Raw genomic sequence first — 20,000 nt, 5'->3', positions numbered from 1 at the left:
GCATAAATAAAAATGTATGTATACGTATGTACATACATAGATACATACATATAGTTATATATATATATATATATATATATATTGTTTTTTTCGTATATGTGTATATGTGGATGTAAGTATGTTTGTATGTATATATGTGTATCTGTCCTGCATTTCTGTACGTATGTACATTTGTATGTATATAAATCCGATCGTAAATTGTGTAGCATTCACTTGAACTATATGAGCTTACGAACACACGACACACACACACACACACACACACACACACACACACACACACACACACACACACACTCATGTATTTATTCAAATACTCGTCACCTCATATATCAGTTTATGTGTGTGTGGGAGCGTGTATATATATATATATATATATATATATATATATATATATATATATATAGGTCATCCCTTAAATAATGCGGTTTTTTTAACTTCTTTTCTTTTTCAAAATTAAGATCAGCAAAGTTCATTTTTTTTTATCCAAAATATACTCTCCTTCATTTTCTACAATTCTCTTCCATCGCTCAGGCAGACTTGCAAGGACCCCTTTTCTATAATTCACTTGTCCGTGATGAAAAATACTCATCCAGTATTGTTCTGGCCTCGTCTACAGAATTCATATTTTTTCCATCCAAATGATTTTGAAGACAGCAGAATAAATGATAACCAGATGGGGCAATGTCCGATGAATATGGGAGGCGGGGCGTCGTTTCTCATCCAAACTGCTCCAACTTCTGGAATGTCAACCTCGCTGTATCTGGCCGAGCATTCGTATTGAAACCAAAGATGGTCGTTTTTCTTCTAACGCTGATTTATGCCGCTCGAGCTGCTCTCGGTTCATCTCCTTTGTTATCGTTTGGTTTGGGTTTAAAAGTGGACCAAACCTTTCGTATCCCACCAAACAGATAACAACACCTTACGTAGGTAGCCTGGAATGCCGGTGTTTCTCTTTTCCCTACCCACTGTCTTCGACGCTTGATATTTTTACAGAGAAACCATTTCTCGTCACCAATCACTATTTGGTCCAAAAAAAAGGTTCATTCGTGAGACGTGACAACAAAAAGGAACACACATTCACTCTCTGCGCGCGATTAGACTTGAAAAGTTTGTGAGGAACCCATTGACCTAAATTTCTGATTTTCCCGATGGCACGCAAGTATCGATGAATGGTTGAATAACTAAATCCAAGCTTCTCTGCTAGTTCTTCAAAAGTTACGATGGAATTTTGTTTCACCAGAGTTTACAGGACGTCCTCGTCGAGCTCTACAGATCGTTCAGGACGTGTCTCGTCTTCTAGGCTGTAGTTTCCGGTTCGGAGTTTCTGGAACCAGCGTTGACACTGGCTTACGCTTTTTGTCCGATCCCCATATACTGCATTAATATTCCACAAACTTTCCGTTGCGTTGCTGCCTTTATTGGACTCATGAAGCAAAATATGCCGAATATGCTCCTTTGTCACTTCCATTATAGCTGTGAAAAAATAACTGTTAAAATCGAACTGCACTCTTCAAAACTTGCACTAAGAATAAGTACAAGGTAAAATTACTACCTGCTTTTATAGCAAGTTGATGCAGGTAGTTTATCCTATTCCCATCCGACTTTTATTTCATGCAATTGAAAAAACCGCATTATTTATGGGACGACCCAATATATATATATATATACATTTCTTATATATATATCTTAATATCTTATATATATACATTTCTTATATATATGGAAGAAAATGGAGGAAAAATAACAGAAAGAAGTTGGTTGCAAGTATGTACGCACGTATGTATATCCATGTTATATAAATCTGACTGAACATTGTAAAGCATCCATTTCATTTGAATTATAGGAGCGCACGCGCACACACACATAGCCACACACACACACACACACACACGCGCGCATGCACATGCATACATACGCACACACACACACACATACGTGTACGTATGGTTGCACTGCTAAATAATACTTGATCCTACGCGCTTCTTTTAGTTTTATGTATGTATGTAGGTCATGGAAAGACGTTTGGAGAGATCACTTGCCCTCGGCATATATCGAGGGAGGCCTACGGTTGTACGATCGTAGAGATCCCACTGTGTCAGGAGGACCCTGTCACCCTCCTCCTCCTCCTCCTCCTCCTCATTGTTATTACCGTCATTTATGGTTTTCTTTTTTTTTATTGTCGACTTTCTATCTAACTAAATCCCTTACACATCGTTTTCTTGCAGAGTTTCGTTTTGGTTACCTTAGTGGCAAATAAAAAATTAATCATTGGTGGTTTGTGATTCTTCTCTTCATCAATGCCCTAGTGGTAAATAAAAAAAAACATTATTATTATTATTATTATTATTATTATTTTCGTTGTTTCGTCGAGGTCACCTTTGTCTTTCAGCCTTTCGGGATCGATAAAATAGTAGCGGTTGACAACTGGGGTTGATGTAATTGACAAGCCCTCACCTCTGAAATTGCTGGCCTGGTGCCAAAATTTGAAACCATTATTATTATTATTATTACTATTATCATCCTCATCATCAGCAGCAGCAGTAGTTGTAGTAGTAGTAGTAGTGCGAAGAGCTGGCTGAATCGGTAGCGGCTTAGTGGCACTTCTTTCGGCCCTTAATGATCTGAATTCATATCCCACCGTAGTTAGCGCCGATATTCATCCTTTGAATTGTAATCGACAGGTCCCGGCCCTAAAGTTCAGGCCCTGTACCTGCATTACAAACGATTATTTTCCTTATTAAACCATTTTTCTGATTCATTCGAATATGGCAAACGAGATTAAAGTGTTACGTAACAAAAAACAAACCCCACCAAAAAAAAAAAGAAGCCACATTTATCGTCACACTTCAGTCTTTTTTCTAGCAGGATATGTCTGTCACCCACACTTCAAAAGAATACTCTTTTACTTGTTTCAGTCATTTGACTGCGGCCATGCTGGAGCACCGCCTTTAGTCGAGCAAATCGCCTCCAGGACTTATTCTTTGGAAGCCTAGTACTTATTCTATCGATTTCTTTTGCCGAACCGCTAGGTTACAGGGACGTAAACAACCAGCATCGGTTGTCAAGCGATGGTGGGGGGACAAGCACAGACACACAGACATGCACACACACACACACACATATATATATATGTACATATATCCGCCGGGCTTCTTTCAGTTTCAGTCTACCAAATCCACTCACAAGGCTTTGGTCGGCCCGAGGCTATAGTAGAAGACACTTGCCCAAGGTGCCACACAGTGGGACTGAACCCAGAACCATGTGGTTGGAAAGCAAGCTACTTATCACACAGCCACTCCTGCGCCTACGCAAAAAAGACATGCATAGACGCACACGCACAATATATATATATATATATATATATATATATATATATATATATTTCAGACGTAATTCCTGGAATTGAAACCAACATTCCTAAAAATCGCAACCTTATAAACAGAAGCAGGATGCATATGAGGTCAGTGTACCCTCAGACCAGTTTCTTGTATTGATTCAAAAGCTTTATATTAAAATCGGGTTAGTTATTTGCATCGATATATTTTTATTTATCTCAGCCATGCTTCGCTTGCCTTAAGGAATGCGACGCCAATGATGTGTGTATCTGTGTGTGTGTGTGTGTGTGTGTGTAGTTGACGTCATAATAAGTTATAGACCTCCCAGAGAAAGTGAAATAATTCTTGTTGGAATAGTGGATCACGAAGAAGAAGATAAGGCTACAAAGAATAGCATACATATTTTGGTAGCCTTCCACGTTTTCTATCCAGTATGTATGTATGTATGTATGTATGTATGTTTCTATCTATTTCTCTCTCATTCTCCCACCCTAACTATACATATATGTATATATATATATATATATACATATATACATATATATATATAAACATACATACATACATACATACATACAGTATATATGTATCGTCTCGATATAGGAGTTAATTTGTTTCTGGAGACCACTCGTAAAGCGAAAACTCGTAACACACAGCAATAAGTTTCCTGAGGAGCAATGTTAAAATCGTAATTCGTTCCCAGAAAGATATTTTTCCTATAAAATTTATAGGCGCAGGAGTGCCTGTGTGGTAAGTAGCTTGCTTACCAATCACATGGTTCCGGGTTCAGTCCCACTGCGTGGCATCTTGGGCAAGTGTCTTCTACTATAGCCTCGGACCGACCAAAACCTTGTGAGTGGATTTGGTAGACAGAAACTGAAAGAAGCCCGTCGTATATATGTATATATATATATGTATGTGTGTGTGTGTGTATGTTTGTGTGTCTGTGTTTGTCCCCCCACCATCGCTTGACAACCGATGCTGGTGTGTTTATGTCCCCGTAACTTAGCGGTTCGGCAAATGAGACCGATAGTATAAGTACTAAGCTTACAAAGAATAAGTCTCGGGGTCGATTTGCTCGACTAAAGGCGGTGCTCCAGCATGGCCGCAGTCACATGATTGAAACAAGTAAACGAGTAATACTCGTAAATTATTGGCAATAAAACTACAATAGAATGTAAAGAATATTTTACGTAAGATCATTTACAATAAAAAAAAATGTTATTATTATTACAATCGTTTTTCTGAATCACTTTCATTCACAGTAAATTCATGGACACCATCACTTGTACACCCGATCGCCGATTCACAAGCACTCGTAGACTGACTTGTAGATTCCTTTTTAAAAAAAGAAGTCCAGATTTGTTTGCTTAGAAGAAGCTCTTCTTCGCTCTCTATTTTCTCGGTAACACGCAGAAGCCATTTATGTTAGCAGAAACTTTCGCGCTCCATTCAAAATTTGGATTTTGTGCTTGAAAAATGAAACTCGTAAATTTAGGATCTCGCAAAGCGGGTCCGTATATAGTGTGCTATTACTGTATATGCCTGTATACAGCCCTACACACGTACAAACACATACTTGTATATATGTATATACACCGCTACACACATACAAACACATACATACATACATACATACATGCATGCATACATGCATATATACATGCATGCATGCATACATACATACATACATGCATGCATACATACAAACATACATACATACGTACATACGTGCATGCATACATACATACATGCATGCATGCAAACATACATACATGCATACACACACACACATACATACATACATACATGCGTGCGTATGTGTTATTTTAGAAGTATGACAATGCAGGGTCTTAAGCGTTTCGCTAGATATCGTGTATCTCGTCTGAGGTCAGAAATAAATTATTCATCTCTAACCTCAAATGAGATTCGATATGTATAGAAACAGTTGCGTTACTGTAAGGTCATACATCATAAATAATAATAATGATGATAATAATAATGTTGTTGTTGATGATGATGATGATTATGGTGATAATAATATACGTGTGTAGGGATATATATATATATATATATATATGTGTGTGTGGGTTGAGAGAAAGAAAGTGAGACAGGTCTGTGTGTATGTGTGTTTGTGTGTGTTTGTGTGTATATGTATGTATGTATATGTTTGTACACACTTGGAAATAGATTGATAGATAAATATATAGACAGATAGACAGTCAGGCTGACAGGCAGACAGACAGGCAGAGAGATAGACAGACAGACAGAAGGATGGACGGAAAGATAGATAGATAGATAGATATGTTTGTGCCACTTGTAGTTTATCGCATATTTTCTGTGTGGAAGTATATTTTATGTCACGGTTCACACATCTCACTGAGTATAATAAGTTGGCATTGAACTCTTTGTTTTGTTTTTATTTTAATAAAAGACCAATATTCCATCAAAACATCATGCCTGGAGGAGAGAATACAAAAAAAAAGTTGTCAATAATATGGCGGAAGAGATCGCAAAAGTACGATCGCAGGTCTTGACCGATTACGTCAGCATAAACTATTACTACTACTACTACTACTACTACTACTACTACCACCACCACTACTACCACTACTACCAGTTCAGTTTCCTTTCTCCGAAATTCTCAAATCCGGAAAACGTTCAAAATCTGAAGTTCTTTTTTTTTTCGTATAGTGACATGAAGGCAACACCCAGGAAAAAACAAAACAAAAAACAAAACAAAAAAATATACAAATATAAAAATACTGCAAAATTTGAATATCCAAAATTCGCAATATTTCGGATAATGGGTTCTCATCTGTACTACTACTACTACTACTACTACTAATGCTGTATTTACAAAGCCACAAAGTTGTGCATATACACACACACACACACACACACACACACACATACACACACACACACACACACACACATATATATAGATATATATATATATATATATATATATATATATATATAATGTGTTTTGTAGGGACCAGTTAATCAAATAACATCATTATTTTGCTGAAATCCGTTTATTTATATAACCATATTTAATTAATTATTTATCTTATGATTTATCCAATCATTTAATCCCGGATTAATGAAGACGATTGGAATTCGAAATGAGAAACATGAAAAGATGTATACCATTTTGTATGGTTTGCACACTGAGAATTCTGTCAACACGAATGTTTTCTCACATAGGCAAAAGTCCATTATCAGTGAAGGATGTGATATAATCGATTACTTCAATTTCTATTAGAATTTTTACGCTTCATGTTTTTTATGTTTTGTGTACAAAAACCATGACCGTTTTTAAACATACCGACTCACCGACTATTTCACAGACTCACACACACCCACCCACCCACTCCCATACACTCATACACACACATACGAAATAGCGCTTCATATTTAAGGCTCTGACGAATCTGTAAGGTGTTACACAGGCACTCAACTACGAGTCCACTGCGTCTTATAGCAGAAACAGCAGTAAGCTAATGAAGTTCATTAGATAATCACTTTATTCCTTTGACATCTCTCTTTCTTTCTCTCTCTCTCTCTCACACATACATTCATATATATATATATATATGTATATATATACACACACACACATACATATGTATATATGAATATATTTATTATTTAAAATAGTTTAATTCGGTTCTATGTGACTTATAGTTTCGTCGGCTTCTTACAGAAATCTATGTAACTCCTACTAAATATGGTACATGCCTCTCCCTTTTCTTTATCCACTCACCCCTACGTGTGTGTGTGTATGAATATATATATATTGTGAATGCGCTTGGCTTAATGGTTAAGGTATTTGGCTCACGATCGTAAGGGTGTGAGTTCAATTCCCGGCAAAGTATTGTGTCCTTGACCAAGACACTTTATTTTCACGTTGCTCCAGTCCTCTCAGCTGGTAACACAGTCTGTGTTACCACGTTGAATCTTCGTGAGAACTACGTTAAGGGTACGCATCTCTATGGCGTACTCAGCCACATTCACGTTAATTTCACGAGCAGGCTGTTCCGTTGGTCGAGTCAACTGGAACCCTCGTCGTCGCAACCGACGGTGTGCCAGTTAAGTATATTGTTGACGTCATAGGAATTTAGAAACTTGGAGAGCGTGAAATGATTTTATTTAGGAACGGCGGAAATGCACAAGGTACATAGATGTATTTGAACGTTCGTACATATTCACTACATGTTTTTTCACTGGTTTCTGTATGCCATTTCATATTGTATTCATATCTCGGCGTTATTTGTGATGAACAGACTTCCGTAACAGTTCAGAAGAAGAATTAGCTTAAACTACGTGTTACCCCATAAAATTTGTGTCATTTTTGTTGGTTTTTATTTTGTCAACTAAGGACTTTAACATATTTGAGTGTCCACCTCATTACCTTAGAGTGGAAAAATAAGGATTGTTTTAACATATTTAATAGATTTTGCAAACATTGTTTAGTCGTAATTTAATATGGCTTCCTCTGGGAAGAGTGAGGAAACGCTAGCCGCAAACGTTGTAGTAATGGATATGATCCCCACTTCACTACGTCAACCTTACTTGAGATTTAGAAACCAATGCACGGATTTTGAAAAGATAAATAAATAAATAGAAGGTAGGGGAAAAAATCATGACAGTTGAACAAGCAAGACACAGTTGTGAACAGAGTCATTTACACACTTTAACATATGGGAATTTAAATATATATATATATATATATTAAAACGTAGCGATAGCCTTAATAACAAAACCACCGACAACAGCATTGCTAGCAATGCGAATCAGAGGGAAGCACTCGACATGGGTCAGATAAAGGAAAGGAAAGAAAGGACAGAAAGAAAGAGAAAAGAAAATGTGAATATGTCACAAAAGACAGCAACTTCTGGGAAGATGAATTCATCAGGGAGGGCGCAAGGAGAAAAATCGGCGTATCTCTGCTTCTCAAACAACAACAACATCAATCAGCATTTCTACTAAAGGCACAAGGCCTGAAATTTTGGTGGAAGGGGGACTAGTTGATTACATCGAGCCCAGTTTTTGATTGGTACTTAATTTATCGACCCCCGAAAGGATGAAAGGTAAAGTCGACCGTGGCGGAATTTGAACTCAGGATGTAGCGACGGGCGACATACAGCTAAGCATTTCGCCTGGCATCCTATAACGATTTTGCCATAATCCGGAGAAGCAAATAACCCAATACCAGTTGTCAAACGGTGAAAGGGGGGGGGGGGGTAAACACAATAACAAAAACACGTACACACACGCTCACACACATACACACACACAACACACACATGCGTGCACATGCACACACATGCCTATGCACATACACACACGTATGTTACTCTTCATGACATCCGTGTTTTCGAGTGTTACGCTTTTAAGAACCTAAGCCACTGAATAGGATCGTAGATATGCGACATTATCGACAGCTTTTTTATACGGAACCGATATTATAGAGATTTTCAAATTTATGCAACAAAAATAGAAATAGAATGTGAAATTTCCAAGTGTTCAGTCACTAAAAAAAAAAAAAAAAAGAAAAGAAAGAAAAAATAAATAGAAAGGTAGTTTACCAATGATTACGGAGGTTGACTTGCCAGACAAGTGATTTGATCTGAGATCGTCTGTTAAAAGTAAAACGATTGTAGCACTGGAGACACATGTTAATCATTCCAAAACTCACAAAAAGCTGGTACTGACGTCTCACGACATCACAACGTTGTCAGTGACCAGGTCGCAGTTCGTGCGACGAAAATGTTGACACCATATTACAAACAATAATAAATGTTTAATCGAACTTAACAGATTCTGTGTGTTTCTGAATGACTAACACGTGTCTTCCATGTTGCAATCGATAGACTGGAGTTTCCCGATTAATCTATTCATGTCTGGAAAGCAGGCATCACTGGAACTGCGCCGGATTGCTTCGCAAAAGCATTTTGCATTAGAAGTTATTTATGTTATAAAAGCACCAAACCAAAGGCACCAGGGTATTTAATTATTTCTTTCTATGTTGCAAGTTAAAAATATCCTCATTACAAATGGTTTGTGAGGTTCTGTAGAGAAGTTTCAGTCATGGAGGACAGCCGAGCCTATTGACTATACCTTGTTCAGGAATCACACGGATGGGTTTGGTTCTACTGTAAGAAACTATAACTATCGTGATGTTTCGTACATAAGACTTCATTAAAAAATTTAAAAAAAACAAAAAAAAAAAACTGCAGTATTTTATATCTGTCCAAAAAATTGTTGGATTAGCCGAATCGTTAGAGAATCTGACAAAATATATTTTAGCTACGATCGTTGGCGTCCCGAGTTCAAATCCCACTGAAGCCAACGTTACCGTTCATCATTCCGTAATAAAGAACCATTCGTTTCTATTGCTGTTAAAATAATTCACTACACCCACTCACCCTTTAAATTTGAAGCCTTTCTAATCTTCGATTTTCTTGTCCCCAAGACAAGTGACATATTTTACGTATGAACAGCACAACCCATGACTTAAAACTCGCCCTTTGTCGCTGGATCTGTTAGAAATACTAGCCAATTCTTCCTCAAATCACACACCGCTGTCTTAAGATGATAATATAGATCCTGAGTTTGTCGTGGGTCAGCCTCCACGTAAGAAATGTGACTTCCTTTTGAAATTCTCCCTGAGGAAATACTCAATTGAATGGTTCCAAATATGGGAATTTGAATTGAATTTTATTTCTGCAGTTGAATTCATTGGGTATGGAAACAGCTGTGGCAGGAATTTCTCTGTTTGAATTTGAATGACTTGAAATAGATAACATCTGTAAGTCAATTTTATCCATTTTCTGATTCATAAAGTTTTTTTTTAATTGCTATACGTTTCGGCGATCAACTAATACTCTTCGTTTTCACTGAACGCTGGTAAAAACCGGAGAACTAGGATGCTTGCATCCCTTAAGGGAATTTAGTTCCTTGTCTTAATAATGATAATAATAATAATAATAATGTATGTATGTATGTATGTATGTATGTATGTATGTATGTATGTATGTATGTATGTATGTATGTATGTATGTATGTATGTATGTATGTATGTATGTATGTATGTATGTATGTATGTATGTATGTATTATATTATATGGATAGGGTGGAAGGAGGGATTTCCGCTTGTTGTGTTCTTTCTGTCCTACTTTTGATATTATATTGATTATATATATATATATATATATATATATTACATACGTATGTATGTATTATGTTATATCCCTTGCTTGTTTTAGACACTGGACTGCAGCCATGCCAGACCACCATCTTAAGGAGCTTAGTCGATCAAATCAATCCCAGGACTCTTAATTAAAGCCTGGTACTTATTCTATTGGTCCATTTTGCCGAATCGCTACGTTACAGGGACGTGAACAAACCGACACCGGTTGTCAAGCAATGGTGGGGGACAAGCAAGCACGAAGTCAAATAAACAGACACGCACACACACACACACACACACACACACACAGAGGCTGCTTTCATTTTCCATCTACTCAATCCACTCACAAGTATTTCGTTGGCTCGGGGGCTATAGTAGAGGACATTTCTCTAAGGTGCCGCACAGTGGGACTGAACCCTAAAGCACGTAGTCGCAAAGCAAGTTTCATAACCACACAGCCATGCCTGCTCCTATGTGTACACACACACACACACACACACATATATGCGTGTGCACAAGCTCGACTATTTTAGGAATACATATCTGTTGACTTAGGACTGAATATCAAAGAACTACAGCAAGAACTCAAAAAAAAGCTCCACCAGACAACAAGAGATTCAACACTAAGTCTCGAAATAACGATCCTCCGTTAAAATCCACTTTCGTCCAATGTTCAAATCCAATAATAATAATAATAATAATAATAATAATAATTACTATTATTATTATTATCATTATCTTATCTTGATTCACCACTGAGGGTTTATATAAAAGATTGGAGACGGCACAAGACAACACAACGCAAACAAAAACATGAGAGATTCAACCGTGTAAAAAAAGTAATAATTAAATATTATAACTTGGGTGTTAAGTATCATGGAAAGGGGACCCTGTGAGACCCTTGACAACAGGTTGTTGTCCACTCTCACAGAATTAACAGGAGCAGGTGAAATCGAGAGCTCTCAGGAGTGAAATGAAAACAACAAGAGCAGCAACAACAACAATAACAATAAATTCAACGACGATCATCGAGAAAAATCGATGAAAGCATCGCGTGAATGTAAAATATCTTAAAACAAAACAAACAAACGGAAGAAAAAAACTATTTCTATCAATAAATCTGAAGACTAATAAATCCCCGCAAAACGTTATAATCTTGTTTACAAAATCACATATTTAAACATCGAATCCTTACAGTCATTCAATGTAGTTAATGTACTTATGGAGGTCTCGTGTTTATTTTATAGCTCTTTTTTGTGTCGAACCGCTAAGTTACAGGATATAAAAAACAAAACAAGGATAATGTTATTTAGGGTGCTTTCATAGCATATTCTTCAGAAACCTTACGAGTTAATCCAGTTATGTATACTTATTCAGATGTATACATACATAAATACATACATACATACATACATACATATATAAAGCGGATGTTAACATAATGAAGATCAGTGAAAAAGAGAACACCTATGCTGAACTATTGAGAAATCTGCAGTTACTCTATCCAGATTACAAGTTCAGGTTTATACCTGTAATTATTGGGGCCATAGGATATGTAACACTCTGCCTAAATACCAATCTTGAGAAACTGGGCTTCTCAGGACCAGAAAGGAGAAAGCTAATTCGAAGACTGCAGATCCAATCCATCACTAGAACAGTAAAAATCTGTAAAACTTTCCAGAAGTTTAGCATTTAAATATACATGAGCATGTCTAGATATGCAACGAACCTTGGATCTAGGTTAGAAACCGGTTCTTTCTCTATTGGCAAGAAATCTTGAAATAAACTGAATAATAACGTACATACATACATACATACATACGTACGTACATTATAGACCTGACATAATGTTTTGGGATAGAGATGTGAAACTGTGTACAGTTGCAGAAATTAGCTGCCCAACGGATTTTAACATAAAGCTCAAGATCAGCGCAAAAGAAAATACCTACACACACATACACACACACACAAAACAAACACATACAGATAGGCAGATCGATACATAGATGACAGACAGATAGATAGGTGACAGACAGATAGATAGATAGATAGATAGATAGATAGATAGATAGATAGATAGATAGATAGACAGACAGATAGATAGATAATATTGATATCAACATGTCTGTTCTTCTTGCCATTTAAATAAAAGTAAGAAACCGAGAAACTTAGCAAAGCATACTGTGAATCTTCTGCTTCTAATGTTTATACAAACAATGGACATTCCTGATGCATTGGCCAAACGTATCAGACCATTTGCATCCAATCACCCACGTCTGAAAATAACCTCCGGGTATGAAAATCTAAGTAATGAGACGTAGATTGCTCCAAGGTGATAGACACAATGCATTCATTCTACCCAGGTATTAAGTTATCTTCAATTTGTCTGTAAATGTTAATGTATGAATAGAAATTCTTGCAAATGCAACCCCGTGACTGTATGTATGTATGTATGTATGTATGTATGTATGTATGTATGTATGTATGTATGTATGTACGTATGTGAAGGTGCATAGCTCAAGGGTTAGAAAGTCGGGCTTACAATAGTGAGGTCGTGAGTTCGACCGGGTTGTGTATTGTATTCTTAAGCAAGACACTTTCTGTAGTTGTAGAAATAAGTTGCAAAAGTTGCAAGACTGGTGCCAAAGTGTACCGGCCTCTGCCTTACCCTTGGACAACATCGGTAGTGTGAAGAGAGGAGACTTCTGGTCTTCCACAAAACAATTTTTGCCTGGGTTTGTACCTCGGAGGGGAACTTCCTAGGTGCAATCCCATGCTTATTCGTGACCGAATGGAGTCTTACTCTTAACCCTTATCTATACACAAAACACACGAGCGCAAACACACACACACACACACACATATATATATATATATATCCACTTATGTTTCTTTTACAGGATTCATTCTTTGCACTTGGACCACTTTAAACAATTTTTTTATATTCGGCGATGATTATTTTATCAGTTACAACATTCTTCCAATGATTTTAACCTGCATGTTACAAAACGCAGCTACAACGCGCTACTATTGATGACTTCATTCAGAAGATGAGACCGAGACGTTCTTGAAACATTAATAGACACAGGAACGCTATTGATCCAAATTTACTATAAAGGGATAACAAGGAAATAGGAAATGCCTTCTGTAATAAAGATTAAACTAGAGTGCAGCAGCTATATATACATTCATATACAGTAATCCCTCGCCATATCGTTGTTCTTCTATCACGTACTTAGTACATCGCGGGTTTTTCTGGTTAATATATGTAAATTTATATCGCGGACTCCTCAGTGTATCGCAGGTTTCTGCGGCCGATAAGTATTTATATTTTTTTTAGATTTTAATTATTTCTGCGGGAGATTTTGGAATGTAACATCCGCGACAGTCGAGGGATTACTGCAAATATAAAAATATTCAAGAAAAAGAGATGACAAAGAAATAAATGATTAAGTTATGAACTTCATAACTTAATCGCTTATTCCTCTGTCATTTCATTTCCTCAGTACCACCTTGTACTTGACTAATGTTTCGTTCAGAAGCATCCGTATATTGAGTTCTACACCAAGTTGTTAGTATCGCAATGCCTAAACAAAATATATGAATATTTATATAAAACACAAAGAAGAATGGAGAATTATATATTTTTTTTTACTTCATAATTTGTAATCCAATATGAATTACAAATTATGCAGTGACGGCAGCCTCTCGAGACCGAGAAAAACGGTTCTGTGATTTTTTGCTGAACAACCGGCGCAGGCGTGGCTGTGTAGTAAGGCGGCGAGCTGGCAGAAACGTTAGCACACCGGGCGAACTGCTTAGCGATATTACGTCTGCCGCTACGTTCTGAGTTCGAATTCCACCGAGGTCGACTTTGCCTTTCATCCTTTCGGGGTCGATAAATTAAGTACCAGTTACGCACTGGGGTCGATGTAATCGACTTAATCCCTTTGTCTGTCCTTGTTTGTCCCCTCTATGTTTAGCCCTTTGTGGGCAATAAAGACATAAGAAGTTTGCTTCCCAACAGCATGGTTCCAGGTTTAGTCCCACTGTGTGGCACCTTGGGCAAGTGTCTTCTACTACAGCCTTGGAACGACCAAAGTCTTGTGAGTGGATTTGGTAGACGGAAACTGAAAGAAGCCCGTCGTATACACACACACACACACACACACACACACACACACACACACATATAAATATTTCTGAATTTTCAGAATTTTCTTTATGCTAGGCCACTGGTTTTTAAATTGGTGTTAACTAAATTAATACTCAATTTATCACCCTTATCATTTATATATATATATATATATATATATATATATATATATATATATATATATAAAATTCAAATTACGATGGACGTAAACAAACAAACGAAGTTTGCTTTTAGAAGCGTTGAGATGTCTTAGAAAGTTAAAGAAGTGATTTTTAAATTCTCAAACGCAGGATAATGCTAATAATATAGCCTGAACAGGATAAAGTACCCCTATTTTGCAGAAAAAAAGTATTGGCGGCCGGCTATATATATACATATATGTTGTGTATCTGTGTTTGTTCCTCCTACCATCGCTTGACAACCGATGTTGGTGTGTTTACGTCCCTGTAACTTGGCGGGTCAGCAAAAGCGATCGCTAGAATAAGTACTAGGCTTACAAAGAATAAGTCCTGGAGTCGAATTGTTCGACTAAAGGTGGTGCTCCAGCATGGCCGCAGTCAAATGATTGAAACCAATGAAAATGAATAAAAGAAAACCGGTAAAAATGATTTGTTTAAAGAGATCACATGCTCGTGCTGTACATGAACATACTCCTCTCAATCAAATCGATATTACCTGTACAGGTGCACAGGGCACCACATGTCAGATGTTGAAGTGGTCGCAGAGCAGCGTTAGACGAAGTGTTTTGCTTGAAAACACAACGCATCGCTCAGTCCGGGAATCGAAACCAGTCTCGCGACTGTGAGTGCAACACTGCCAACCACTACGCCACACGCCCTTACAAACTATACTCTTTACTCTTTTTACTCTTTTACTTGTTTCAGTCATTTGACTGCGGTCATGCTGGAGCACCGCCTTTATAGTCGAGCAAATCGACCCCAGGACTTCTTTGTAAGTCTAGTACATATTCTATCGGTTTCTTTTTCAGAACCGCTGAGTTACGGGGACGTAAATACACCACCATCGGTTGTCAAGCGATGTTGGGGGGGGGGCAAACACAGACACACAAACATATACACACACACACATACATACACACACACACACACACATATATATATATATATATATATATATATATATATATATATATATATATATATATATATACACATATATACGACAGGCTTCTTTCAGTTTCCCCCTACCAAATCCACTCACAAGGCCTTGGTCGGCCCGAGGCTATAGTAGAAGACACTTGCCCAAGGTGCCACGCAGTGGGACTGAACCCGGAACTATGTGGTTAGTAAGCAAGCTACTAACCACACAGCCGCTCCTGCGCCTACCATGCAGTAAATATATTTATAATTCTCAATTCTTCTCTTGTGTTTCATGATATAATCTGAAATCTTCAGAAGCGAACTTTGGATTTACTAATGGAACCGCTAGACTATGCTGCTTACAATGGTTGTCACTCATGGAGCTAGTTTGCCAATTTGCTGTAACTACGGAGTGCTTAAAGAAGTATTGGTCTGAATTTTACAATCCTTATTCCTTTGAGTTTGTGTGTGTGTGTGTGTGTGTGTGTGTGTGTGTGTGTGTGTGTGTGTGTGTGTACTTGCATTGTTGCAGTACATTTTTCTACGCATTGTTGCAGTGCATTTTTACCAGATATTTTGACTGTTTCCACATTACCGTTTCACTCCTGTTATGAAATTGGATCATAATTGTATTATTCACATAGCGATAGGCTGGATTGTTATTAATATGTGTCACATATCATTAAAAGTTAATCACTGATATTTTGAATGCATTTGATAGCTATGTTTCAAGTGGTCACGTGGCAACTTCTTACGTAAGTAACAGCATCAGTTGTACCCAACTAAAATTGTTGCGTAACCACTTGAAACGTATGTATTAAATGCATGTGAGAATTTCTTATCATGTGTGTAGGTGGAGGGAAAGGGGTAAATAGTATTTTGCGAGAAGTATTAGATGAAGATGAAAATCTTGATAAGGTCAACACAATGCGAAATGAAATACAAAACGAAGAACAAAACTGGAAACAGAACAATTGAAGATTTCCCTTGCATTCCGATATCTTGAGGTTGGGATACAAGGAGAAATGAGTGATGAAATAAATATAATATCGTAACTTAGATATCTATAAGAGAATAGTGATATGCGCGCAGGGTTGTGTTGTTTATTATAATAAGCAGTATGCTTCATGTAGCTGTTCGCTGTTGTTTAGAACTGCTTTTAGGTTGTTAATGTCCTGCGTATGACTTTAAAACTGCATCAAGTTCGAAAGTTACACGGTTCTGAGGAATGTGGAACCACCACTTAGCCACTGCTGTTCCCAGTTCTACTCTGACCCGGAACAGTAGCACCCAGCAAGACCTAATCTGTGGGTAAAACGGTATGTAATCACCTGAGCCAGGGTACGCTGAAATCATGAGATGCAGCATGGTGGATGAGAACTATTTCGGTAAATGAATCTATTGACTCAATGTCGAATGTCGCTAGATGCTGAGTGGATGAACAAACAACTAGCTGTATACAGCCAAGATCAACCAAGTTCACGTTCGGTTAGCGAACAATTCCTTTTATCAGTAGACATGGCGTGCGCAGGTAAGATATCTCAGCTAACGAAAAAAGACCAGAGTAAGACTCAAGCCAGAAGTTCAGGCGGCATTGCTCGACCGGACCACCATGTTCGGAAGAATTGTACTCCATACACATACACTCAAATACACACATAAACTCAAATACACACATAAACACAAACACACACATAAACACGCATGCACACTTTTGTCTAGCCATCTTTTATAATTTCGTTCTCATCTAGGATGCCATAAAGACATTATTACGACCACGCTGGAAACTTATCTGGTATTTTGTCCGACGCTCTTCTCTTAGGTTTCTGTCAATGCATATCGACAATAATATAGACATAATTGACATTATTCAACCGATAATTTTTTGAATCCATCGAATAGAGAAGTTTAGACCCTAATGTGAAGGGCCGCCGCTTAATATAATTCAACATTTAAATAAAGAAGTATTTATGTACGATGTTGTTATTCTATACCAAAATACACATGTTTAATTGTTCACGAAAGATACAGATATTCAGAAACGTATACACATATACAGACATACATGTCCAAACACCAAACCCAACTTAACTTTTTATCAAATCGTAGTCGATCAATAAAATATCAGTTCTGGACATTTGACAGACAGACATTCAAGTATCGGACGAAATATCTCAAGGAATCTGTATTCATTTCGGCTCTTAAGTTCTGACGCAAATGTATGTGAGGATACTAATGCTACGCTGTGTTGGCCATTGCATATATAGGCTAGGATTGGTGTAAACATGACAATCTTGCTCAGGTCAGCTCCTCTCAGACGAACTTTTAACAGCATATCAAAAATACCAGGAGACACACTGCATGTATGTATGTATGTATGCATGTATGTATATATACACACTTATATATGGAGAAAGAGAGAGTGAGGAGAGAAACAGATAGAAAGACAGACGTATGTATATATGTTTACGTATATAATATACGTGTTAACATATATGATCTAAGACAACTATAACAGTCCAAGAGAAATTTTGAATATAGGTACGCATGTGAATATATATATATAAAATTTAAATAATAAGGGTGATAAATTGGATATTAATTTGATTAACACAAATTTAAAACCGGTGGCCTAGCATAAAGAAAATTCAGAAAATTCAGAAAAATTATATATATATAGATACGTATATACATATGTTTGTACATGTATATATATATATATATGTATGTGTGTGTGTGTACACATATATACATACACACAGAAACACACATGTGCTAAAAGGCACATAAGGCCGCGACACGATCTGTTCAAACAACTCCGTTTTCTGCTCAATTGTGCCTCGTCTTATTTTTTTCATCGGACAATTTTTAATTTTTTTTCAACTTTCTCAATTAGATCCCTAAAGTGTGTTTACAACTGTAAAATTCTTAAATGGCTTCATTGGGACCTGTCAATAATGACCATGGTATTTAGACTAAAATACGAAACAATATATAAAATCTATCAAAAAAGTTTAAAATACCTAGTCGTGTTTGCCATAAAAAATATTTAAAAGAAAGGCCGCATCGCATTACGTAATTATGATGTACATATACGCACACACACACACACACACGTCTTATATATATATATATATATATATATAATATATATATATATGTATATATACGTAATATACATATACATAATATATATACATGATATATATATACATAATATATATATACATATATATTATGTATACATATATATATGTATATATACGTAATATACATATACATAATATATATACATGATATATATATACATAATATATATATACATATATATTATGTATACATATATATTTGATAGATATATATATATTACATACATATATATAATATATATATAATATATATATATCATACATGTATTATATATATATGTATATATATATATTTGATAGATATATATATATTACATACATATATATAATATATATATAATATATATATATCATACATGTATTATATATATATGTATATATATTATATATAGTATATATATATATATCATATATAGTATATATATATATATTATATAATATATATGTATATATATATATATATATATATATAGTATATATATATATATGTATATATATATATATATATATAGTATATATATATATATTATATAATATATATGTATATATATATATTATATATATATAGTATATATATATATATGTATATATATATATATATATATATAGTATATATATATATATTATATAATATATATGTATATATATATATATATATATATATATAGTATATATATATATATGTATATATATATATATATATATAGTATATATATATATTTATATAATATATATGTATATATATATATATATATATATATAATATATATGTATATATATATATATATATATATATATATATATATATGTATATATATATATATAATATATATATAATATATATGTATATATATATATATATATATATATATATATATATATATATATATATATATATATATATATATATATATATAATATATATGTATAATATATATATATATAATATATATATATATATATATATATATATATATATATATATATATATATATATATATATATATATATATATATATATATATATATATATATATATATATATATATATATATA

At 35.3% G+C, this 20,000-nt stretch overlaps 2 protein-coding genes across 12 annotated transcripts in view; both read right to left on the bottom strand.

Annotated features, from left to right (window-relative positions):
• LOC106867583 (zinc finger homeobox protein 4) overlaps positions 1–20,000 on the bottom strand; it is a 672,925-nt gene that overhangs the window by 334,371 nt on the left and 318,554 nt on the right. The gene's annotated exons all lie outside the window — the stretch shown is intronic.
• LOC149132393 (uncharacterized) overlaps positions 14,029–20,000 on the bottom strand; it is a 39,577-nt gene continuing 33,605 nt past the window's right edge. Inside the window, exon 4 of the mRNA XM_089364841.1 lies at positions 14,029–14,126. Within this exon, the coding sequence (XP_089220967.1) occupies positions 14,029–14,126 (98 nt within the window). The remainder of the gene's footprint in view (positions 14,127–20,000) is intronic.

The sequence above is a fragment of the Octopus bimaculoides genome, chromosome 16, assembly GCF_046866305.1.
Source record: "Octopus bimaculoides isolate indiv1 chromosome 16, ASM4686630v1, whole genome shotgun sequence".
In the NCBI taxonomy this organism is placed as follows: domain Eukaryota; kingdom Metazoa; phylum Mollusca; class Cephalopoda; order Octopoda; family Octopodidae; genus Octopus; species Octopus bimaculoides.
The sequence above is the reverse complement of the archived record's forward strand: the minus strand, read 5'-3'. Positions and strand labels throughout refer to the sequence as shown.